Raw genomic sequence first — 24,651 nt, 5'->3', positions numbered from 1 at the left:
GGTGGTGGTAATTTCACTTACTTTAGTGTGCACTACATAATTAAGATGCAGTTTGTACTATTTTAAAGCATTCTGTCAATGCCAACAGTATTGTTTTCAGCCCTCTACTGCCATCTCTTCCCAATTAATTATGCTGATACAACTTTTCTTTTCAATGGTCCAATAACCTATCTTTTAAACTGCCTACTGCTGTTCTTTACCTTACTGGCTTCTCACTCCAAATCTTTGACAGCATATTTCATGAAAAATCATAACAACAGCTAAGGACAGGGGAACCCTAGTTAGGCTATTGAATAACAAAGCAATAAAATAGTTCAAAGAGGAATGCATGGATATATAAAGGAACAAAGAAAAAAAATGTTATGAATAAAATATCACAACCGAGTAATAGTTTCAGACCTTCCATTAAAATACAAAGATTCAGTAATATAGGTCAAGTATGTATCTAAAACAATTTTGTTCATTACAAATACAACCAGAAATGAATGACAGAAATAAAAGAACCATAGAATGAGGAATATCCAAAAAGTAACTGAACATTTTCATAAGACCTGCATTGCTAGACTCACAGGCTTTGTCCAAAAGGATTTTTCTAAAGTTGAGGTAAACTCAGAACATTGCACATAACCATTAGTGCTATCTATGGAGTGCTAAGAAAGGCACTACAGTATATGTCTACAAGAGGCTTATTATTTAACCAGACCACAGAACCAAAACAAATGGCTTCCATGCAGCCAGCCTCTACAGTAAGGTGGTCAACAATTACCTTTAAAGGTAAAAAAATAAATAAATAAAATTGTAGTACTCACCTAAATCCTAGTCTTAATGATTCATTATCAAATTCTTCTAATTCCCGAGCCTGTTTTTCTTGGATAAGACGTATCCGCTCATGTCTTTCATGCTGAAATCTGGCAGTTTCTTCCGACATCTTTAAAAAGTTTGTACAGCAATTAACAATGGCTCAGAACTTGCCTTGGCTATATTTCAAAATACTATGATTCAACAGCAGTACTGAAAAGCAGTATACATGCAATAAAGCAAATCACATATCTTCAAAATACAAACCTTTTGTTGTAATAGAGTTCTTCGTAACGCTACTCTTTCATCTAATTCTCTCCTTTCCCTATTTCTTTGGGCTTCAGCATGCTGACGATTACGATTCTGGTATTCTGTTAGTAATTCTAATTCCCTCTCTAGTTTCTCTGCCATCTGTTGTTGCTCCACAACCTATGTGACATGAACTCATAATAAAGTGCACCTATTTCCAAGATCAATTATGCATCACATCTTTTGCAGCTTTTTCATTCACATAAACACATACAGTACTTAACCCTTAAACTGCTCAAGAATCTCTTAAATCTATAAGCAAAAATAAAAATAAAAAATAAAAGGCAAACCAAAAAATCTGAAACATGATTGAACAATTATATACCATAAGCAATTATCAATAGAAAAGAAATCTACAGTATTCAAATCTAAGGACATGAAAACTCTGCCTACCGGCTGGATAGAGTGGCAAAGCTATGTCCTGGTTATGTGGTTTTGAAATAAGGATATAAAAGGTCAAGGTAACCATGTTCCAACGACTTTTTCATAGCAAACAGGAATACTACATTGGTAATACAAAATAAATACCTGTACACCAAATCTGAATTTGCTGAGAAAAATCATTTAAATAATGAATATACTAACCAAACACACATAAGGGAACTTCCAAATCCATATCAACAGCTATGGCCAATTTTGTCACAGCAACAAGTCTTGGGTAGCTGTGACACAATGTATGCTACACAATAAGCAAGTTCATAGCTGGTGAGGGCATCACATTAAAAAAAAAAATCTTAAATGCCAATAATATGAGCAATGCCACTCTCTCAGTGCCAGTTTATGTAAATGGTTCTCCCACTTGATCAATCAGTTACTGAGCCATACTACAAGACCAAGGCAAACCAACCAGGACAGAGAACCTGGCAAGTATTGGAGCAATACCTCTCAATCATTTACCTGCATATTTTTTCAAACAGTATGAAAATTGGTTATTCTGATAGCATCAGCAATTAAACAACTCAATGTTTTAACCATTAAAGCAGTTCAGGGGTTAAATCATGTATCATATATATGTTATATGTATATATATATATATATGCATCCAAAACCATCTTACACCAGGAAATGTATGGATACAAAGACATCAAGAGGATATGTACGGTGCCTCGCTGATTCTGAAAATCCATCACTTACTTGACTTTCGTCTAATCTAAGTGACTGTCTCTGTAGCATCTCTGCGATTGATTGCTCATATTGATCTGCAAGCATAGCCAGTTTTCGCCTCTGGTCATCCTTTAACCTCTTAATGATGGCTCGCTGTTCATCTTTGGGAGTCTTTGCTAAAATCTGGGCCTTGTATTCTTTGTATTGTTGACGCTGAATATTGATTGTATCCCTAAACTGACGCCTTATTTCTATTTCTTTTTGCTGTTGAAATAAGAAGAACATATAAATATATAAGGAAAACACCCACCCAACAAATATGTGGGGTAGTGTTTACACAGAAAATAACCTCCCTTTTTACATTTAAATACAAAAAGCCTTCATTCTTGACATGTCCAAGATTTAACTTCGACTTCATTTCCAAAATTACCTCAATGGTTACCAAATGACCTCTAAAATAAAACATGCCTCAAAATAACAAAATAAAAAGCAGGTTGAACAAACAATTCTACATTTAATCTAAACATTAAGACCTATTATGTGACTTTTACTCCAGGGTACTTGAAACCATCAAACAATGGTGTGATGTCCACAGACTGTAACTGAAATGAACTTAATGTATTCAGTATTAAAATAAACTTCTTGAAACTTTAGAAATGCATTCAATAAACAATCAATGGTAAAGTTAGCAAAACAGAAATAGTTAAACAATCTCCACATCAAATTTCAACTTTCACATTTATCACCAGAACTATAATAATGATTCAGAATATAAACAATAATCACCATTTTGTAAGTACAGTAAATAGTATTTGCTACTTTATACAAGGTAACAGTTTCCCATTACAATTTAACTGTCTACTTTTCCAAATATTACCAGAAAAGCATCTGACTTAATTCTCTTTAGTTTTGGGAATTTGAGAATCTAGTTGCTTTCATCACTACATCCTAATCAACAACAGATCTATAAGCTGAGTTGTCCTCAAAAGAGCAATCTCAACATTCTTACATAAATTCTCTCAGGGACATCATTATCACTTATCATTTTCTTAAAAGGTCAACTTCTTTTGGTAAAACTCTTTTCCTGTAATGCCAGGTCCTGACCTAACCAGCAAAATTATTTTGAATAAACCCACAGAATATACTGCCTTACTTATAAATGTGAGGAAATCTGAGTCCAATCTTACTAGTCTTAGTCAAGACTGACAAACCTTTAATGCCCATTCTTAGTTGTGCATATGGTACCAGGAATGTTCTCTCTAATCTCCTGTGTGAGAAAACTGGTAACGAGTGAGTGTGCTCGGAAGTTGTGGGAACACTATGACAGATGGATTTGTGTGAAAAAACTACTGTGTAGTCAATCAGCAAGCATAGAATACTCACAAAATCTGAACTACTTAATTATCCTACAATCTTGTCATAAATCTAAGTCTGCATGCAGAACATTTTTGCTTGCTTTGCATCTCCTTATGTAATTGTGTATTTGCTGCTTGCCATTTAATTTTTTTTTAATATATGATATACTGATGTATTCTTGTTTTTTCTTGTTTTCCTCTAAAAAATTTATTACTAGTTATAAAAAATTATAACTGGTTACCCCTGTTTGACCCTGACTTAATTATTGGTTGAATCAAAGATATAATGAAAAAACAGGGTTCCCAACAAAGCTACACATACAGTAGCTCAGAGGAGTACATTTTCTATTTTGTAATTTCCAAGTATTGTTCAATAAAAGTTATTTTTATACTTTCAACCACTTCTGAGATATCTTATAACCTCAAAAAGTGATATGAAATACTCTCAACACTAGGGGGAAAAGGTGCCTTATGCCAGTGGTCATCATGTACACAATTACAAGAGCCATCAAACATTATGTTACTGAAAAATAAAAGGTTCAGTACACAAAATTATCACAAATGAATGAAAAAGAATAATGGCATTCTGTAAAATTTGGAAACAAGTGTTCCTGGGAAGATCAACGAAGTTGACGCAAAAAATTCCACTAGTGAGACAGAAGTGTATGTTGTACTCTATGGAGGGGTGAACACAAGCAGTAGATGCTTCTCAATCTTGACTAAGATGACTATGGTCTGACTAAGATTTCCAGAACAAGGAAAAAAGGCAATTCATGACTGGTGGGGTTGAGGTGAAACAAATGTGTAATTTTAGTCATTTTTTAATAATTTTTATGCAAACTATGGTTACTAATTACAAAATCTCATAGAAATATTTACAATAAATTTTTTAAATGCTGACTGGTTAATATGGCAATACTATGCATTTCTTTCACAGACTACTAATCACTTCTGAGAATATTCTTGAATGCTAACTTGCTTATTTATGCTTGCAAATTCTTTCTCACTGGCCAAATATTAATGTGACACTACCATAAGCTTGAAATACTGTCCAAATAATTTCCCCAAGTCTTTTCAAACACTCATGCCAACTATAGCCAAAATCATTATAAAATACTGTAAATAATATCTAATGGATATTCCTAGAAATTCTGTCCCAAAATGTTACCTTCCCCAATCTCCTAGTAGCAAAACTAAGGTTATTATACACACGTAACAGATGAACTGGTACAGTTGAACTGTTTAATTTTGTACTACCATCAACTAATTAAATGGAACCATTCTGCTATGGAATTGTATCTGGAATGTAACCACTGAGAGCAAGTCTTAATACATGGTACACAGCAAAAGTATGGTGCAACTATATATAATACTGAAACAAATTCCCTGCTATCTACATACCAACTTAACCCACTGACAAAAATACTTTATCATACCTTTAAACTTTTTGGCTGCTGTTTCTGTTGTAATGCGTGCTTTTTCCGTAGGTCTCTTTCAACTCTCTTCATGTATTCATGCTGACTACTCAATTCTGTTTGGTGTTGTTTGTTCATCTAGAAATAATGTAATATGAAGGGTTGGTTAAAATTATAGTAAATATAGTTAGCAAAACCTTATCTTTATGTACACGAGTAATCATCTATGCTAATGAAAGTCCTCCTTCATAAACTTTAAATGAGGTTCCTATAATTAATTTGCATGGGAAGAGTAAAAAACATTTTAAATCATAAAGAAACATAGTTAAAACAAAAAATGACAGAGCTATCTTGCATGGGAAGAGTAAAAAATATTAGAAATAATCAAGAAACATTGTTCAAATAAGAAATGACAGAGAGATCTTCGCAATTCACCTGCTCCTCCTTTAGGGCATGAATATTTCTTTGTTGGCGATATTCAAGATCCTGTGTAAGTTGGTGGTGTCTTAAAAGCATGGAATGAGCCGCCTCAAGCTGCTGCTCTCTCTTTGTGAGCTCTTCCTTAAGTAAAGATTGTTCCTTAACATAGTAGGCTAACAAACCACGCCGTCTAAATTTCCTAGTTTCTAATTGTAAATATTCCCCTTGTTGTTGTACTAGTTTTTGTTCTTCTTGTCGCTCTGATGCTTTCAAGTATTCCTTTTGGCTCCTGAAAACAACATAAAAAGTTAGAAAACCATTTTTTAACAATCCAAGTTTTCACAGGTTTCAGGGTATTGGCGTACACAAAAAATTAAAAGCTATAAAAAAATCTGAAAATGTCAACAAAACAATTAGCACCAAACACAAAACCTTGTAATCGATAATAAACAGCTTATTATGTACCATGAATCAATAAGCAGGACTTTTTTTTTTATTTACAAAAATATGAGTTCACTATCAAAACCACTTTCAACATTTCCATGTCTAACGTCATGTTTGCATAACAAGAAGGATCAACACAGTTCAGGATTGCACTATCATGTTGTTCATGTAATCAAGGATTACAATTTTGTTCTGGTTTTTATTCCAAGTGGAGTTTAAGATTGCTTCTCTGACCTAAAACCTCATTTTATGTCAAGCTCAGAAGTGAATTTTATTAAGATGCAATTTATTGCAAAGGTCTGAAATGTGCCTTAATTCTTTTAATTTAATTTGCAACTGAGGATTGGGTTAATTTAATTTTGAAAATAAAACTAGTGTCACCATTATTTCAAAACTGTCAAATGAGTTTTATTCCTTGACCAAAACTATGCAAATTTAAGCAAAAAAGATCCTCAACAACAAAGATTTCTTCAAAAGTTTCATAAATAATCTGCAGAACCTGAATTTTTCAAGTACCATTCTGTACATGATCTTGATTCACAAATCAAAAGGCTAGTTTAAAATTTACCTACTAAGTAAACTCAGCAAAGTGAGATTTTATAAACTAAGATAGGTTGGACATGTGATGAGAATGGATGATAAACAACCAGTTACAAAAGCAATAAACAGGGAGTAACAGGATGAAGACCTGTAAGAAGCCACAAAGAAATCTTTGAGAAGGGATAGATGAAGACCTAAAGCACAGGACAGGGAGGAAAAGAGAAAATTCAAGTCTAAACCCTGAAACAAAAAAGGAAAAATAATGACCAGAATGATAAGTTAATTTACTCTAATTTGGAACAGCCTATACTTCAAAGTCCCTATACTGTACATTTAAACTGACTTGCAGTAAAATGAAAAGTAAATTAAATGCCTATTGGATGTGCTTTCCAAAATATGTGCATCATGCATGTTGGAAGTGTCAAAACAAAAAGTATCTGTGATGAAATGTAAGAAAATCATTTTTGATGTGAATAGTGTTAAGTTTCAGATGACTAAATTACACTTCAAAGAAGCTGGATGACTGACAAGGAAGAGATGAAAGAAAAGTGGTAAAAAGTAAAAGGCAGAAAGCAATACATGTAGGCTGGAGGGAAAATGCTGATAACTTTTAGTACTATCCAGTGTGCTAAACACAGCAATCTATGAAAGTGATATCTGACTAAGGGGACCCAAGAGTGTGAGAAATCATGAGAATGTGCTAACAATTTACAGAATCACAAAAATTTATATGTGAGAAATAGTGAGAATATGCTAACACCTTACAGTATCACAAAATAAACTATGTACATTTACGAGAAATACCACTTTATAAATACTCACTGTAACTGTGCCTCTCTCTGTTTTTTAGGGGTATTGGGATCTTGTGATAACTCTCGCTTCCACTTCTCAATATTTTCCTTGTACTGCTTCTTGTACATGGACTGGAACTGTTTAAGTTCCTGGAACAAAAAAAAAAAAAAAAAAAAATACAGATATGTCATAATCAATTAGACATATTCACATACTTTACCAGAAGTAACAAAGAAAAGTAAAATCGTCCATAGTTAGAGCTAATGATAAATTATGTATTATTTGGAGTTCCCACAACTTACCAGCTTTTTAATGATATTTACATTTAATGTAGTTCTGAATTTTTTTGGTTTATATTTTTTTAGATGTTTAGGACAACACTTCTGGAAATAATCATTACTCTTATCATCTCATAAAGGCCACTAACCATACAAAAAAGGCATTACCATGGAAAAATCCATTACCTTCTCCAGCTACTGGGTAACATGAACACTAGTCAGGTCAGTAAAACCATTTAATTTTAGACCTGAGATAGAAATATTCATAGTACAAAATTTAATGATCTAAATATTACCACTAGTGATATTTTCCCTGTCAGTTCAAAATGTCCTATGTTAAATGAGCACATCTTCATGAGCCAGTATAAGTCTGCTGTTTAATACTTTAGTTTTTCCAAACTAGGGTGTTGCTGAAAAAATTCAGATTCTGTAACATTCCTGTTTTCTTTAATATTCTGGAAAATTTACTTCAGAATCACAACCTATGAGTCTAAATACTAAATTTACTCACTTCAAATCACAACCTATGAGTCTAAATACTAAATTTATTCACTTCACTTTCCAAATTAATATTCTGTCTTGATTGAAGATCATCAACACCTCTTCAAATTGTATGATTTTTCACTACATTCTACATTTCTCTAATTAAATTTGTGTTATACAAGCGGTGCTGCAGTCTACCATTAGACAATGTGATTGTTTGTTCATTTCTATGAAGTATTTAGTTCCTTCTCTTAACATCACAGTAAATGCTGATATCTATCATTTTTCATAATTTTCGTACAAAAAGGGTGAGGTTTTTTCATACCTGAAACCTAGGATCCATTATGGCACATAAATGATGGCAGCCATTCAGCCACAAGACAATCTTCTAATTTAGGAATGGTGAATCTCATTCATGAAGACCATTAATATGGGCTCATGTCAATGATGGGTTGTTGTGAAACAAAAGAAATTATAGTAACTAAATACAGCATATAATCATGTAAATTCCTTTACCTGAACATGACGGTTATTGATATCCTTCTGCAAGTTCTTTTCAGTGATGTTACACAAATCCAACTTCTTTTCTTGTTCTTTTTCGTGTTTCTGAAATTGACAAAAATGTTCCCATCAAGCAACAACAACTTTGAACAGTGTAGAACAAAATTGATAGACTATTTTCACTGCTGTAACTACATAGCAAATGTATATATTTAAAAATTTGCTCTTCCCTTACCCAAGAAATTAAAAAATATTTGACATTTTGAAACCTATTTCATATGAACACTATACGCTATCTCTGAATGGTGCACATTATAAAATCTACTTTATGCAATGGCAGCAGTAATAGTGTATCTTTGTCCAGACTGACTGTTTTTCTAAAAGATATGTTTTGGATTCAGACTTCAAAATTCAACAGTATATTAACTCAACTCTAAAGAGCCACAAGTATCAACAACATTATTTACATCAGATTAGATGATATTCCTGATAAAAGCAATCTACATTAGTGTGAAAGTCATACGACCCAAAATAAATCTGTTGGTCAAGTGAAAAGCTCCCAGAGGATTAGCAGTTACAAGATATAAAAACAGACCACTCACCTGTCTCAACTTTTCAAGCTCTTTACTGAATTGTGTTAGAAGATTTTCATACTCTTTATCCAGCATATGCTTATGGTTGTCCATCTCTACACGACATTTCTCCTCAAGCTGTAATGTGAAAAAAATAAAAAATGTAAATATAAAAAATTTAAAATACAAACGGTATTACTAATAATGTCACTTAACACTTTCCTGTCCAACTGACGTAATATTACGCAATACCGCCCTACCCCCCTTCTTTTCTGACTGACGTAATTTTACGTAAAATTTACCGACATTTTTCGTACATGTGGTGGGGGTAAATTTTTTTTTATTTTCGGACAGTTGGTGGTTTCCATAGGCTAAAGCATACCTTGGACCGTGTAACTCAGGCATCGATACGCCAGGCAAGCAGTTCCTATACTGCGCATGCGCAAATCCCTGGCATAGTAAATTTCTCACAGTGAAATCAGCTGATCCTACCCACGCTTCTCTCTCATATCTTACATTTTTTTTTATAAAATGTAGGATTACATTATTGGAAACACTGTTTCGTACCCTTTTTTTCTATAAATTTTTTAGTTCCTCTACTGTGCATGCGCAAATCCATGGTGTAGTAAAATTCTCACAATGACATCAGCTGATTCCACCCACGCAGGCCTGGCAGGCCACACTTCTGTCAGAGACCATGTGTACGAGGTTGGGTAAAGGTGTGGCTGTTTACATACAGTGACGTCAATCGAGAACAGTTTCCAACATGCTTTCGCAAAGTTTTTACGGTAAAACTAGCGGAAAACGCGTTAGTGCATCACATAAGAGACGTCTGGATTTTAGGCAGGGCTCTGAATCTCATTTTTCATTATTATATATATCGATATTTAGAGAATTTTGTTGGCTTTCTCATAAAAAATAATTAATTCGCCTAACTGTTATAGCTTTTGAGCTACGAATGATAATGTTGACAACGGTAAAATTTTTTTTCGTTTCGAACAGCTTATAATGTCAAAATGAAACTGTTGCCGTTACCAAAGCCATTTTTCTTGACTCTCACTTTATTCCTCAACCTTTCCTCTACATTTTTGTATATTTACAAAGTAATTTCTATGAAAAATATCCGAGCTAGGGCTCTTAAAAAAAAAATGTCTAGCGATAATTCTCACCGTATGACGGGCAGCGTGCGCTGTTCTTACCCTATTTTCTATCAATTTTTCACCAACTGGACTTATTCGTTTTTCATTCTTTTATATGTCGATATTTAGAGAATTTTGTTGGCTTTCTCATAAAAAATAATTCATTCACCTAACTGTTATAGTTTTTGAGTTACAAACAATAATGTTGACAACTGTAACTTTTTTTTTCGTTGATCAACTTATAACATCAAAATGATACTGTTGCCATTACCAAAGCCATTTTTCTTAACTCTCCCTTTATTCTTCAACTTTTCCTCTACATTTTCGTATATTTACAAAGTAATTTCTAAGAAAAATAACCGAGATAGGGCTCTTCAAAAAAGATTTTATTGTAGCGATAATTCTCACCATACGCTGGGCAGAGCGCTCTGTTTCTTACCCTCTTTTCTATCAATTTTTTCACCAACTGGACTTATTCATTTTTCATTGTTTTACATGTCAATATTTAGAGAATTGTGTTCGCTTTTTCATAAAAAATAATTAATTCGCCTAACTCTTATAGCTTTTGAGCTACGAACGATAATGTTGACAACGGTAACATTTTTTTTTGTTTCGATCAATTTATAACGTCAAAATGAAACTGTTGCCGTTACCAAAGCCATTTTTCTTGACTTTTTCTTTATTCTTCAACTTTTCCTCTACATTTTCGTATATTTACAAAGTAATTTCTATGAAAAATAACCGAGATAGGACTCTTCAAAAAAAATTTTGTCTAGCGATAATTCTCACCATAGGCCGGGCAGGGCGCTCTGTTTCTCACCCTCTTTCTATCAATTTTTTCACCAACTGGACTTATTCATTTTCCACTGTTTTATATGTCAATATTTAGGGAATTTTGTTGGCTTTCTCATAAAAAATAATTAATTTGTCTGACTTTCATAGTTTTTGGGTTACAAACAAAAATATAAAAATAAGTAAAGAATTTTTTTTTTCGTTAAATAACTCACATTTTTTTGAATTTAGAGGGCTGGGACTCTTATTCTGACTATTCCACCATAAAATATAAACATTTAGAAAAAAACGACAGCAAAATGAACGTTGTCGGCATAAAATTTCTATTTTTGCTGAATTTTCGAAATAATTATTTTTTCGCACTATCTAGCGCTCCCAGACACATTGGGACTCATGTACCCTCAGTGATGTGATAACTAAACAGATAGGAAAGGGTTAAGCCATCTTGCTGGAATATCACAAATCAATCTACATTTAAAGCAAAATGAGGTAATGACTGCAAGTTACATCTGCTCTCTCTAAAGACTCACTCTCTTTTGGGATTTGTTTGGGGAGAGGTAAGGGGCTTTAAGTAAGCTATGTGCTTATTTAATAAAGTTTAAGAGGAATCAACCAAAAGACCTGAGCAACCCAAGGATTTTTTCCCCCCTCAAAGCAAATTACAGTAGTGGTGGCTTAACAAAGAGTTTTGAGGCTTTCTGAGGGAAAAACAAAATTATGCTGGTGGGATTAGTTTTATGATCTGACAATAGGACACATTGTAATTTTCAATGTCATGTGTCAATATCTTTTTTTTGGAGTTAATGAAAGACACTCTCCAAAGAGTTCTAGAATAAGCCTTCTACAAATCTATCAACATTATACACTGCAATGTGTATCCATATTTTTATTTGTGTGTAATCGATTGTATACAGATAATACATGCTTAGCAATGTATCCTCCAACCTAAAGCCGTCCCCTCTCAATGGTCTCTGGTGTAGTGGTTAGTAACTTCAAGGCTACGAAAAACCAGTGGCTCTGTATCAGTCACTGCAGCAGTGTGAGGTCTGTTTGTGGTGGGGGTCAGAGAAACTGGCTGGCATTCACCTGAAGTACCTTGAGGTAGTGGAGAACTAAAACCAGCAACTTTAATGCTCAGAAAGGCTGCATACAGTTCCTAAAGTTGGGACATGATAAGTATCACCATTTTTCGCTATAGATGCACTACAAAAGTACTTTTCATAGAAATACGAAATTTTTTAATTAATTTGTATTTTTCATAGCTAACAAACCTTCGATATTAACATTAGGATAAATCTTCTGTCGCCAGCTGGAAACCGGTTTAAAAACAACATACAGTCGTCCCTCGTCTATCGCGGGGGTTAGGTTCTAGAACCCCCATGATAGGCGAATATCCACCGACCTTATATTTATTTTACTATTTACTCTATACTTATATATTTTAAAGCTTTATAAAACCGTCCCACACTCTTGTAAACCTTTCCCACACTGTTATTAACCTTTCCCACAATGTTATAAACACTTCCTATGCACTTGAACACTTTCTATCCTCTTAAATCTATGTAATAGTTCACGGAACAGAGCATCACCAGTGATGAAAATTCTTGTGTAAGTACACGTTACAATGATTTACTAATTTTCAAGTACTAATAATGTAAACACATTAATATGTTACTTCACTTACAGAATCCATTTAGTATACTGTATTATTATTTTGATCTATTATCGTAATATGCATAAAAAACCCAATCACCCCAAATTTGCAATATTTATGTTCTGGGATTCAGTTGACTGAAGCTGCTCACTACTACCAAAAGAATTAGGAAGATAGTTTTTTAGTTGCTAAAAGAAACAAATTTATTAATGGAATTATTATTTTTCATTTTGTACATAAAAGTTTATGATATAGTAATTCATATTTCATTAAGAGAGAGAGAGAGAGAGAGAGAGAGAGAGAGAGAGAGAGAGAGAGAGAGAGAGAGAGAGAGAGAGAGAGAGAGAGAGAGAAACTGGAGTTTATTATGTATAAACAAGTTTCAGCACAGTAGCTTGGGACGAGACTAAGTCTTGACTTGACAAGCTGGGATGTGAGTATACAGTAACCTTGAGTTGTTTACATATGAAATTCATGTTTTAAATATTTTTGCAGTGATTAGGGATGAAACATCAACAGTGATATAATATTCTCTTGTGTACTATTATATGTGTGATAATCATAGATTAAACTACTAAACTTGTAATGAAGAACGGTTCAGTAAATCACAGAAAGAAAAAATATGGCAACACATACCTACAGCAAAACGGTTACAGATGTCGGGACAGTATTTTTTTTTTTATACATGTTACGATAATAATAGATCAGTATAGTTTAGTGTAAGTGAAATAATGTTTTATTGAAATTTTGCTGCTTTTTCATTAAAATATGCATACTGAGAGAGAGATTTAGATTTAATAAATTTATTACGCCCAAAGACGTCAAACAAAGTTACATATTAGCAGTTACTTACAGTACATCAGAAATCAAAAAAAAAAATTACAGCATTGAATTATCAGTATATCAGTTACAAAAATAACATATATGAGATCGTATTCCATTATCACAACAACTGCAACAGACAGTTTAGCAGCCACCAAAGTGTGGATGACGAGTCAAAATTAAGTCTAGGTGGTCATCTTTGAGTAAATATTGGCAGGTTTGAAGTATATTTTGTCCTTGAGGTAACAGATTCCTGACAGTGGGGCAATGAAGGCAGTAGTGTTCAAGGTTATTGGCATTAGCAAGGTTACACAGTTTGCATGAGGTGTAGTGTGGTATATCTAGTGTTTGTCCAACCTGCCACACAGGACGATATCCCAACCTTATCCTGGCACTTACGACATTATGCCTACGCACCAAGAGTCCACGTCGCCGGTACTTGTGACGGCTCTGCAGAGTTATCATGATGTTGTATGGAAACACTAGTGCCCCTCTCTGCATTCCTACGCTGTACTGTACAGGCAAAAGCTGCTGAATATATTCTATGTTTAAGGCAGCAAAGTGAGGGCTCAACATTTCTGTCATCAAGTTCAAGCGTGCAGGCAGTTTTTTTAGCAAGACTGTCCACCATGTCATTCCCAGCAAGCCCAATATGGGAAGGCATCCACATGAAGGACAAGACAAGCGAGGCATTGTAAGCAGCAGCGAGTTGACACAATATGTCTCGCACAACACGGCCACAGCTGGGCCTAGAAGATGTCAGTGCCTGGAGTGCAGATTTGGAGTCACAGATCACCAATCTATTCACATTTCTTCTAACAAGTAGGGTTACTGCATCCCATATGCCTTGAAGTTCGCAATAAGTGGAACTGATGAGTTTGGCAACCTGCACCATGCCACCCACCTCAGGAGATTCTAAAGTGGGGAGAACATAGCACATGCTGCACTTCCATCTGCCTGTACTGAGCCGTCCACGTAGATGTGGTGTCCTGCAGGAACTGAAATTGACACTTTGGCTATTGTTTCCAAAACCAACTGCTTCTGTAGACTGGTATGGGCATCTTTAGAGGTTGGTGTGAAAGTGACAGTAAGCTGTTTTGTGATTTTGTGGGTTTTTAATTTAGCATTTCATATATTTTTTTGCTGTTTACAATACATAATATTAATATTTGAAAATTGGTATATCATTTTTTTATCACAAAAATGTATTTAGTCATGAAAATACAAATTTTAGGCAAGAAAATGCTTATTTTACCACAAAAATAAAAATAATAAATACCACAAAATCCCAAGAGATAGCGAAAAATCTGCGATACAAGTTTAGATATATTAAATTACAAAATCCGCGATGCAGTGAGACCGAGATTAGTAAACCGCAGTATGGCGAGGGACAACTGTGCTGTAGCGATTAAATTGTGGAAATACAGTGATTAAATTGTGGACGTTTAAGCCTGGCTTCTTCAATGAGGTGAGGACACCACATCCTATGTTTTTACCAGACTTGAATCTAAACTCCTCCCTGATTTACATTTAAGTGGTGTGGTTTTAAACGTCAGTGACTTTTTAAGATTTTCGTCATAACTTACGATAAGAAATTGACTCAAGAAGCATTGACGTAATACTGTATTGCTTCCTCTGTTACTCAAAAAGCTGGTGTCTCGCAGAAATGTCTTCAAATGTTTCAATATGAAGCTTTCATATACAAATGTTTAACTTTTGTTTAACTTCTTCCTTCCCTGGAGTACTGTTTTCCAGTGTGGTCTTAGGGTGCTGACTCCCATCTCAAACTTTCAACAGTTATTTCATCAGTCAAGTTTTTGTCAAATCTTATTGTTGACTTGTGGCACAGAAAATAAGGTGGTTCAATATGTATGTTGCATAAAATGTGCTACAAGGACAAACATCCTCTATGCTCTTCTTTACCTGACCTTGCTGTTCTTGCTTGCAACACTAAGCAAGTTGCTAATGCAAACATTCTTGTTGATTTCTAGTATAAGGCTTAATATTGTATTTCTCAGTATAATAAGAGTTTTATCTTGGCCACAACTAAAATGTGGAATAGTTTACCTAGCACAGTTATGGAATCTTCTTATCTCCCAAATATTTAAGTCAGGTGCAAGTTCATCCCTGCTCTGTGCTGACATCTGAATTTCCGGTGTATCAGCTTTATTTTCTATTCCTTCATATTTATTTATATATTTATCACTTTTTCATACAACTTCTCTCTCTGAAGGCTGATTTTCCTTTGGAGCCCTTGTGGGATTATAGTTGGCTGTCTCTATCCATAAGGGTTTTCAATTGCAGATTTAATGCAAGAAAGAAAGAAAGCCTGAATATTATCCCTTTTCAGATTCCTGGGGAGTGGGGAATTCCAACCTTGTCCAATTTATTACTTATGCAGCTCTGGCTTACAGTTTACAAACAAAGCAATAAATTTTATTTTGCTCATTATAAATCTATTATTTTAAGGTATAATACTGGTTCTTGTCCATTTTGGAGCTGAAAACTTCTTTACTTTTTGTAAATAAATGTTTTTAAAAACATATTTACAGATTCTTTTAGCACCATTAAAAAAAACAATTGCCTCTCCAATGTTTTACATTTTACTACTAGTTTTTATATTACAAATATAAAACCTATATGATCCTCTATTAAGAATTGGTTTGTTTATTACTTTTGAGGAGATCAAGAGTTGAACCATCCCAAACACACTGCAGACATCAGCCCAGTACCATCCCCTCCCCCCTAAAAATCTAGGGATGTGATACCAGAATTTCAGACTTAGTTTTACCAACTGTAGCCCTGCAGTTCTTGGAGGCTTTAAGTTTTCTTTTTTTTTTTTAATATTTACCTATGCAAAATTTTCATGGCTTCAACCTGACCTTAGGAGCCTTGGTTTGAATCTACAACTCATTAGAAAGCTTTCAGGTACATTGTGTCACTCCTGCAGTTCTATCGGTGGATTTAAATTAGCCGAAACATTTTAAGTGAGGTAAAAACATATCTGATTACCTTAAATTGTGGTAAGACCTCAAAAGATAAGCAGACATGCAGTATTGTAATATAGTTATACAATTCTGACTCTGCTCCTGTCTGTCCACTGAGCCTGCCCACAATATTTCAATACATAAGCATGAGCAGTACAAGATAATGGAAGTAAGAAAAAATTAAAAGAACTTACCTTAGCCTGAGCTCTTTGGTGCTCTTGTCGCATGCGCTTATACCCAGACATGGCAGCGTGCATATCTTCCTGTAGGTGTTCCTTTTGCTGCTTGCTCACAATGGACGTCGTCTTGATGGTGGCAAAATTACTATTTGCCGCTTCTCCAGCATTACCACTCGGCTGTATTTCACCAGGATATATTTTAGCCAGGAAAATCTTAGGTATAAGGTCTGCTTCAAAAATTACTACCTAACAAGCTATTTAAATATATCATTAAATATGACAACCGAGCATATATATTCATTAATAAAAAAATATGCTTACTTTTTGCCAATTGTAATACAACTATATATCGATTTAATTCATCTAAAAGATTATCTTGACAGGTATATAACATAAGAATAAACGGTATTATCCAGCATTTCCTTGGCAATGTTGCCAGTAACAAAAATTTGCTGTCTGAACTGGCCAGTAACAAACTGTATCTTACCAAGCAAGTAATAAACTGAAAAATTAACATTCCCTTACCAATCGATACAAAAACTACTGCAAACATCACAGCTGTCTGAATAGCATTAATTTTGTTTTATGTAAAAAAATCTTTTTCATTAAAATAATGATAACTTCAATTAAATTAATCTCAAGAAGTTTTTGGGGCAAAATTAGTTTTATTTTAAGTACTGTACCAAGAGAAAAATCAAACTACTCATAAAATTAAGTATACACTGTATCTGCTGTAAGGCTAGATTTTTAAATGTGCCAGCATTTTAATGGTTGTATACTGGAAAGAAATCTAAAGAACATTAAGGTACCATAAGTTGGCAGTTCATTTTAAGTGCAAATTAAATACCATAAATTACAGACTTGCATTAAAAAAAATTATCAGCACATCACCAGTACGTTAACAGGAAAATCCTGTTAAGCACTCTCTTTGATCACTGAGGAAAAATTATATACAGTATATAAGTCATACAGTATACATTAACAAGTGTAAGGTCGACACAACATAATTGGGTGTGATGATAATTTCCTTATAATCTAAAACTAGTCTCTATATATAGAGTCTGCATCTACAAATGGGTTCTATCCAAGCAGATTATGATAAATGGTCAAAAAGTAATAGCAGGACTTATTAAATCTGGATATGACAGGATGAATTTTACATAACAGGGATAACCAACAATATATACACATGTACCACACCCAACATCCCTACTTTCAAAATAGATGTTACCCAAGTTTAACATGCCAATTCCTTGCTCATAGAATTCATCATGTCAATATTTCAATTACAATACCAAAAAACAAAGGGTATTTCAACAAGACCAGATGAGTTGCACTAGAGCTTTTTGTCAAAAAGATAGCAAAGAAAGTAATTTGTTTTCCTGAAAATCAGTTTCATGATGTACAAGACTGTATTAAATTCTCTCTCTAACAGCCAATTGCATATAGATGCTATGCGATCAACAAAACCAGGATGAGCATCAAAAACTTTGAAGTTAAACAGTGCAGCATTGAGCAGTTATGCAAGATGTTTTGACTTCTCACTCATTTTCACAAATGGGAAATTTCATTTCACATTCATAATTTCATTTGACATTCATATGCATCTGACTAAAATGACTAAAACATCTTTAATCTCATTGTAATCCTTTCTTTTAATTGCCTGAATTTTGCTTTGAGACTTATAACTGCTGGTGCCAACTAGTATCAACTTTCTAAAAAGAAAAAAAAGATGTGATGCAAGGCAAGTTTCAACCAGTGCTGTAACTGTCTTTTGTAAAGGAAAATGGCTCTCACTTTGTTGACAGAGCAGACGTCAATGTCAACAGTTAGAAAGGGAAATTAGAAAACATTTAACACGGTATAAACCATTTGAAGTGTTGTAAGAAATGCAACTGTTTATGGGACACATAACCTAATGCCCAATATGCTCTTGGCCAAGGCAAGAAGAAAATATGGATAGAAAAAAGGTGAATTTCATTACAAAGACAGTCGGTGACTCGGCTCAAATGTACTAGGATTTTCAAGAGTAAAGGAAAATGTGTGATGACAATTAATCTGAAGTAATCTGAAGTATTATGATTTTCATAGGGTTGCTAAATATGGACCTTATAGGCTTAATGGGTATAAAGAGGCTGTCTGAAAGCAGCAGTTACAAGTGTGCTTAGGCACAAAGGGATGATAGCCAAAATAGTATCTAGAAAAGTTGATGACCAAAACACTGACTGCATAAACTTCCTTTGATTCAACTTTATCAATTCCATCTTATCAATCAGAAAAATTAGGAAGCAGCCCAACCATACAAAACTATATTCTTAACTTGGGCAGATATGGTCAACATTGACATCAACACTTAAAAAGGAAATTGAAGAGATTCCCAAGGTGCAACTACATATCTGAGATTCATGGCTAGTTCAAAGGCAAGAAGTAAATGGTGATCTCAATTACTGAAAGGATTTTGGCATATGATAAAAAGAGATGAGCAGCTAAGGGTCAGTAAAGTTGTGGAAGGACACCAACCAATTAGTAGGTCCAAGTCAAATATAGGGGGCATTGATGATGACTTAGGCCATAAAGGAACTGAAACATGCAAAAGAACTCAATAATTGTCCAACCACACAAGAGAAAATCATCATCATTAACATTTACATCCAATCTTTTTTTTATTCTAAAAAGTGGGATGAGGAGTCTGGGAAATGAAAAAAGAACCAGGAAGATTGAATCACTGGCATATGATAACAGAGTCTGAGAGGGTCCTTGATAAAAAACAAAACAAAAAGTTAAAAAACAGAAGAAAAAAGGTATACCATTTGAAATATGAAAGACAGCCCCATGATGTACCATCAAACAGCACTACAAGGTGAAAAGGCAGCAACAGCTGCTAAAAATAGGTTTACCGACAGAGGTTAACGACCATCAGCCTTAGATACCAGCACAAAGTACTGGAGACCGGAGATTATGAAAAGGAGAGAACCAGCCTTATGGAAGGTGCACTCAGCAGTACTAACATCACTGACAAAACTATTGATTGACTTCAATTTCTCTGTTACAGTGATCAACAATTTCATCAATTATCATGGTTAGAACAAATAATGCTACTTGAAATATTCAATAACATAAGGTTTCTGTTTACAAAACCGGGAATAGGAAAAGTGATGACCAAACCTGACAAAATCAGACCTTTACTGTATTTAAAGTGCATTGCTTTTGTAAATAAAGTAATCTGCATGTTTTAAACCAACTTTGTTCATTTACAAGAAAATGTATCTCCGCATTATATTTCATCTAGCAACTAATGGCAATGAAGATATTATGTTGGTAGTCAGTCAGCTGAGATTTCTGAGAATGTAAACAATACCATATGCAAATGGCAAATGATCACTAAGTTTATATTCTGTAATACAATAACAATATGAAAATAAAGCATGCAGTATTCTGTAATTGGATACAGTAAGCAAAACAAATTTTATTTAAATCATCATTATTATAAATATAGTTGTACTGTTTGACTTTTGAAAATGGATACCTTCCTCGAAAAAATATTTCAGCTTTTAAAATTACAGATAAGAGATCATAAACTTGTACCAAAAAGTAAATCTATAACGGGTTCAAAAATTATTACCAGTTGGTTAATATTTACATCTAGTACAACTCACATCTGTCTCGTATAATAAGAAAACAATCTGCTTAGTCAGGACAAACAAAACCTTTCTCCCGATGTCACACATTCATGATTTTAACTCATTCTCTTTCATACATTCCTACAATAATTCACTATCACATCTAAGGATTAAAACTTTAGCAAAAGTATAGTAGTAAAGAACTGTTAATGCCTTTGGTTTTAAAAACAAAAATAAACTAGATCAAAGATTACCTTTTAAAATCAATTTGGCAATTAAGGAAAAGTACTGTGTGAGACAAAGTAATCCAGTGTCTCAATGACAAGCTTTCAATGACAAAGTAACAAAACTTCAACTGAATCTTTGAAACTTTTAGCCTATGTCTGGCAAGCTAATGTATTTAAATAAAAAGACTGTTTCATCAATCGCAAAAATAATTGGGTTTCTAAATACCTTATTTTTAAAATTAAATTGAATTTTTAATACAAACCCATTACTTATAATCCACCTTTTTCATTTGCTGTGAAAGTTGTCCTGTACACTTCAACCCCTAACAAAATGTAAAAAGAAAATTGCAGTCAGCTGATAGCCTCTGGGGGACCCATCAGACCTTAGCCAACTACTGTCTCATTCTTCGTTGTCTGGTTTAATGATTCAACAGAATCATATTAACCAGAGATGTGATGGAACATTTCAACCCTTACAGGATGGCTTAAAATTTTTCAGTATTACTGAAAACACATACATTAAACCAGGCTGATAGTGAATAACATGTTTTTATCTGGATGTTTAAGTCAGTTTTTATCTGAATGTCTATAACTAAAATCTGTCGGAAATATGAAAAATTATGTATGACTAAAAGGCTAAAACTATACTTTGAGTTTTCTAATGCAATTCAAAACACTAACTCAAAAGCAAATGCATGAAAGTGTGAATGTGACAAACTCTACTAAAATAGGACTAAAAATAAATTTATATTATAATTATATAATACTAATATGTTAAATTACACATTTCCTGAATTATGGGAAACATAAATGTTTATGTAATGACTTCGTGCAAAATGTTGCGTGCTCTAACACAGGCTTAGTTATACTAAACCCATTAATCATGAGCAGCTGTGTGTGTGACACAGACTCTGCCACACCAACTTGAGGAGTTGAACGAGGAAAATCACACCTTGCTTGCTAAGCTCAATCCACTGTCCACGAGCTAGTCCTTATTCTTCTGAGCACCTTCGACAATATCAAGCGTATGCTGTATTTCCCAAGATCTACATCACACTCTTTCAAAGTTATTGTGCTGTTCCATCATTTTCTATAAGTATTTTTTCCCTGTCATATTCTGAAGCAGCTCACATGTTTATTTTTACATTCTTGGATGTGGTTGCAAGAGTTTAGTGAACTTTTAATTTTTGTGCCTTGTGCTTTTGGTCTGCACTTTTTCAATGCTATACATCACTTGAGTGCTTGTTTTTCTCTTTGTTATTCTTAAGTTCTTTAATTTTTATCAATCTGTATTCTTGCATGGAATTTTTTACATGAGCTTTCACTATTGTAAGAAGGTAAATTTTTACTCCTACTTAACCCTTTCCAGAGATTTTCGTTACTTCTCCATAAATTTTAATGTGTCGTGTATCTCCTGTTAAAAAGGTTTTGGGCTTGAACATCCTTTGTACATTTATTCAAATCACTGATGCCTCCAATTTCTTTAGGGCAGCATCCCTCTTTTTTACTGCTATGTTCACCAGCAAGTAAGTAACGATAAGCAGTTTAGCCAGACAAGTCAAAATATTTACTTCTCTTACATCTTCCCCTGAAGGGTTTGCATCTGATCGCTTGTAATTCCTTAAAACTTTACTAACTATTTAAATTAAAAATGACTAAATTTTGTTTACTGAATCATTTCCAAAACTTGTAATTCATTTCTTAAGTTTGGTCAGTCATGTAAGATATGTGCAACTATTAGTGTTATCCTGCATTCTCTGCACACAAGGACTGGGTCATGTAGGTTGAGGTTGGGTCTTGGGTGACACTGAATTCCGTTTTCTTGGAACTGGGTATTGATTCACAAATAAAAATCTGCAGTGTCATGGAGGAAATAGAGTCTTGGTTGGAAGTAATGGAAACCTTGATTCAAAAAATCCTCCACACACAGCTACTGACTGACTGCCATTTTCTTTTCTTTACTATAAGGGACAAATGCATGAGACTCCTTTTTACAAACAAAAAGTGCTATTTATAGGTAATGGGTTAGTGGCAAAGAAATTAGGGTTTTAAAACACCACATCCTGTTATCCAGTATGTGTATGGACACCATTAATTGAAAGAGAAAATAATCTACAATATAAAAAAAAACATGATGCCTAACACATTCCTACATTTACACATGCCTTTGACTGTCAGTATAATATAGGATAGATCATACAAGCTGAAATAACAGTGCCAATGCAAAGACTCATGTAGCATGAGTGAACTGCCAAACCAAAGAGAGGTACTGAGATTCAATGAATTTCCTCCTTTCCTTTTGAGGATGAATTTTAAGTGAGTCTGGAAACAGGGTAACTCCTATAAGACAAGAACTTGAATGTTGGCAAACTATCTAGTACAACAAAAATTTGTACAATAAATTACTACCATTAGATTTTAAACAATACTTCAGGTTGCACTATCACAGATGTAAAACTACATATTCTGTAACAAAGTTAGGACAGCTTGCTACTGTAAAACTGGTCAGTGTTTTTCAACTTTAAAGGGTCAAAATGTTTAATTTGGTGTTAAGTTGGGAATAACAAAAACAATATCAAAAATTAATAGAGTAGTTAGTTAGTTAACAGAATATGTTAACAGAACATAAATCTTGCAGAAGATTCTTAGCCGTGACCATTACTCAGCCCATGTTGGGCTGCAACCTAGCTGATCAGCAAACTAAGTTAATACAAAGACCAAACAGACTCAATATGAAATTTTTAATTAATTTATATTTTTCATGACTGGACGACAGCCAGTTGTCACATTTTTGGGAATGGAGTTGATCAGGGTTTCAATGTGACAGGAACTTGAAAGAAGCCTGTGCAGCAAATCTTCAAAGCACCAATAGAAGAGGAATGAGTAAACCTCCAAACCAGATGCACTGCTAGTCTCTAAAAAGGAGAGAAACTGTGGACTTCCTAATAAGAAAAAATATAATGTTCAGAGATGATGATGTCTTATGATGACGATGATGTTTTTAAGAAATATATGCTGTCAAGCCAAGCACTGGGGCACTTTTGACCGTTTAAGTGCTTACGAAACACTCTAGATAGTTTGTTGTCTAAAAGCAGTACCAAGAGGCTACATAACTGACACTAGCAGCAGCCTAAAGTGATCTATGTATATAACCAAGATAATGCTGGACTTGGAAGAAACTTTACCATGTGGGACTGAAGTCTCCAATCACAGGAAATTGTCATTATTTAAAAAATCCAATGAGCCACATTTTCACACTCACAGCTCTCACCTAAAAAGGATTCGTTCTTACACAAGGTGGAAACTGGAGCAACGTAACATCAAAGACATTGGACAGCTGGGATACAAGCAACAAAAGAGAACACCAGAACAGACCAAACTAGTACCACAAAATTTGAATTATTCACTAATGCTACCAGTTATCAATACAATGGCACTATTATGCAACCATGTCAACCTGGATGTCTACCCATTGACATACCAACAGTTTAAAACCTTTCAAATAAAAAAAATCCGGATAAGCATATAAAAAAAGCTATCTGGCAACTCTTTCACACATCAAGACAAAAAAAAAACTTTCACTTGAAATTCCAGAAATTTTACCTTTCAAGACACCATAAACACTAATCATAAAAATGTAAATGTTAAAACACACTTATAATAAAAATCTTATACTATAAAGAATAAAATACATCTACATACCTGCTACCCCTAATGAACTTTATGGGGGTACGGATTTAAAAAATGAAAAAAATATAAAAAATCTATAAGGCCATTATGAAACTTCTGTCTTCAAATGCCATTATGTATTCTAAATTAATTTTAGGGGTATTCTGTACACTGAATTGATGCTGTATCTTGTCAAGTGTCAATCACCACTGAACCTTAACCACTTTATTTACTACCTTAATCATGAACTCAAGAATGTTAACAGAAACTGTAAAATTTACATAAAAGCTACCAAAGAGCCTAAGCCTCATCATAAGTCATGATGATAATCTACAGCAACCATATCTGAAAAATGTGTTAAAAGTGTATGTCTAAACAAATCATAAACAGCATAAAACATTAATACTATATAAAACAAGTCATTTCATGTAGAAAACAGCTAACTAAACACTGATAACATTAAAAAGTGCATGAAAAAATGAACATAAATGCCATACTGTACTTCTCCCAAAATTAACCTAAAATGAAGATGAAGAACACAATAGCAGTCA

General features: G+C 33.8%; 1 protein-coding gene across 16 annotated transcripts in view; it reads right to left on the bottom strand.

Annotated features, from left to right (window-relative positions):
• Tao (Serine/threonine-protein kinase Tao) overlaps window positions 1-24,651 on the bottom strand; it is a 69,649-nt gene that overhangs the window by 5,114 nt on the left and 39,884 nt on the right. For 15 of the 16 annotated variants that reach the window (XM_067099866.1, XM_067099875.1, XM_067099872.1 and 12 more), the window contains exons 9-17: window positions 16,600-16,761; window positions 9,042-9,149; window positions 8,455-8,544; window positions 7,208-7,326; window positions 5,417-5,690; window positions 5,003-5,119; window positions 2,242-2,475; window positions 1,066-1,227; window positions 810-928 (exon numbers count right to left, since the gene is read on the bottom strand). In XM_067099866.1, coding sequence (XP_066955967.1) covers window positions 810-928; window positions 1,066-1,227; window positions 2,242-2,475; window positions 5,003-5,119; window positions 5,417-5,690; window positions 7,208-7,326; window positions 8,455-8,544; window positions 9,042-9,149; window positions 16,600-16,761 — 1,385 coding nt within the window. The remainder of the gene's footprint in view (window positions 1-809; window positions 929-1,065; window positions 1,228-2,241; window positions 2,476-5,002; window positions 5,120-5,416; window positions 5,691-7,207; window positions 7,327-8,454; window positions 8,545-9,041; window positions 9,150-16,599; window positions 16,762-24,651) is intronic. The other variant, XM_067099873.1, reaches the window with a different exon arrangement.

This window comes from Macrobrachium rosenbergii, chromosome 55 (assembly GCF_040412425.1).
Source record: "Macrobrachium rosenbergii isolate ZJJX-2024 chromosome 55, ASM4041242v1, whole genome shotgun sequence".
Lineage (NCBI taxonomy): Eukaryota > Metazoa > Arthropoda > Malacostraca > Decapoda > Palaemonidae > Macrobrachium > Macrobrachium rosenbergii.
This window is presented reverse-complemented; position numbering and strand designations above follow the sequence as displayed.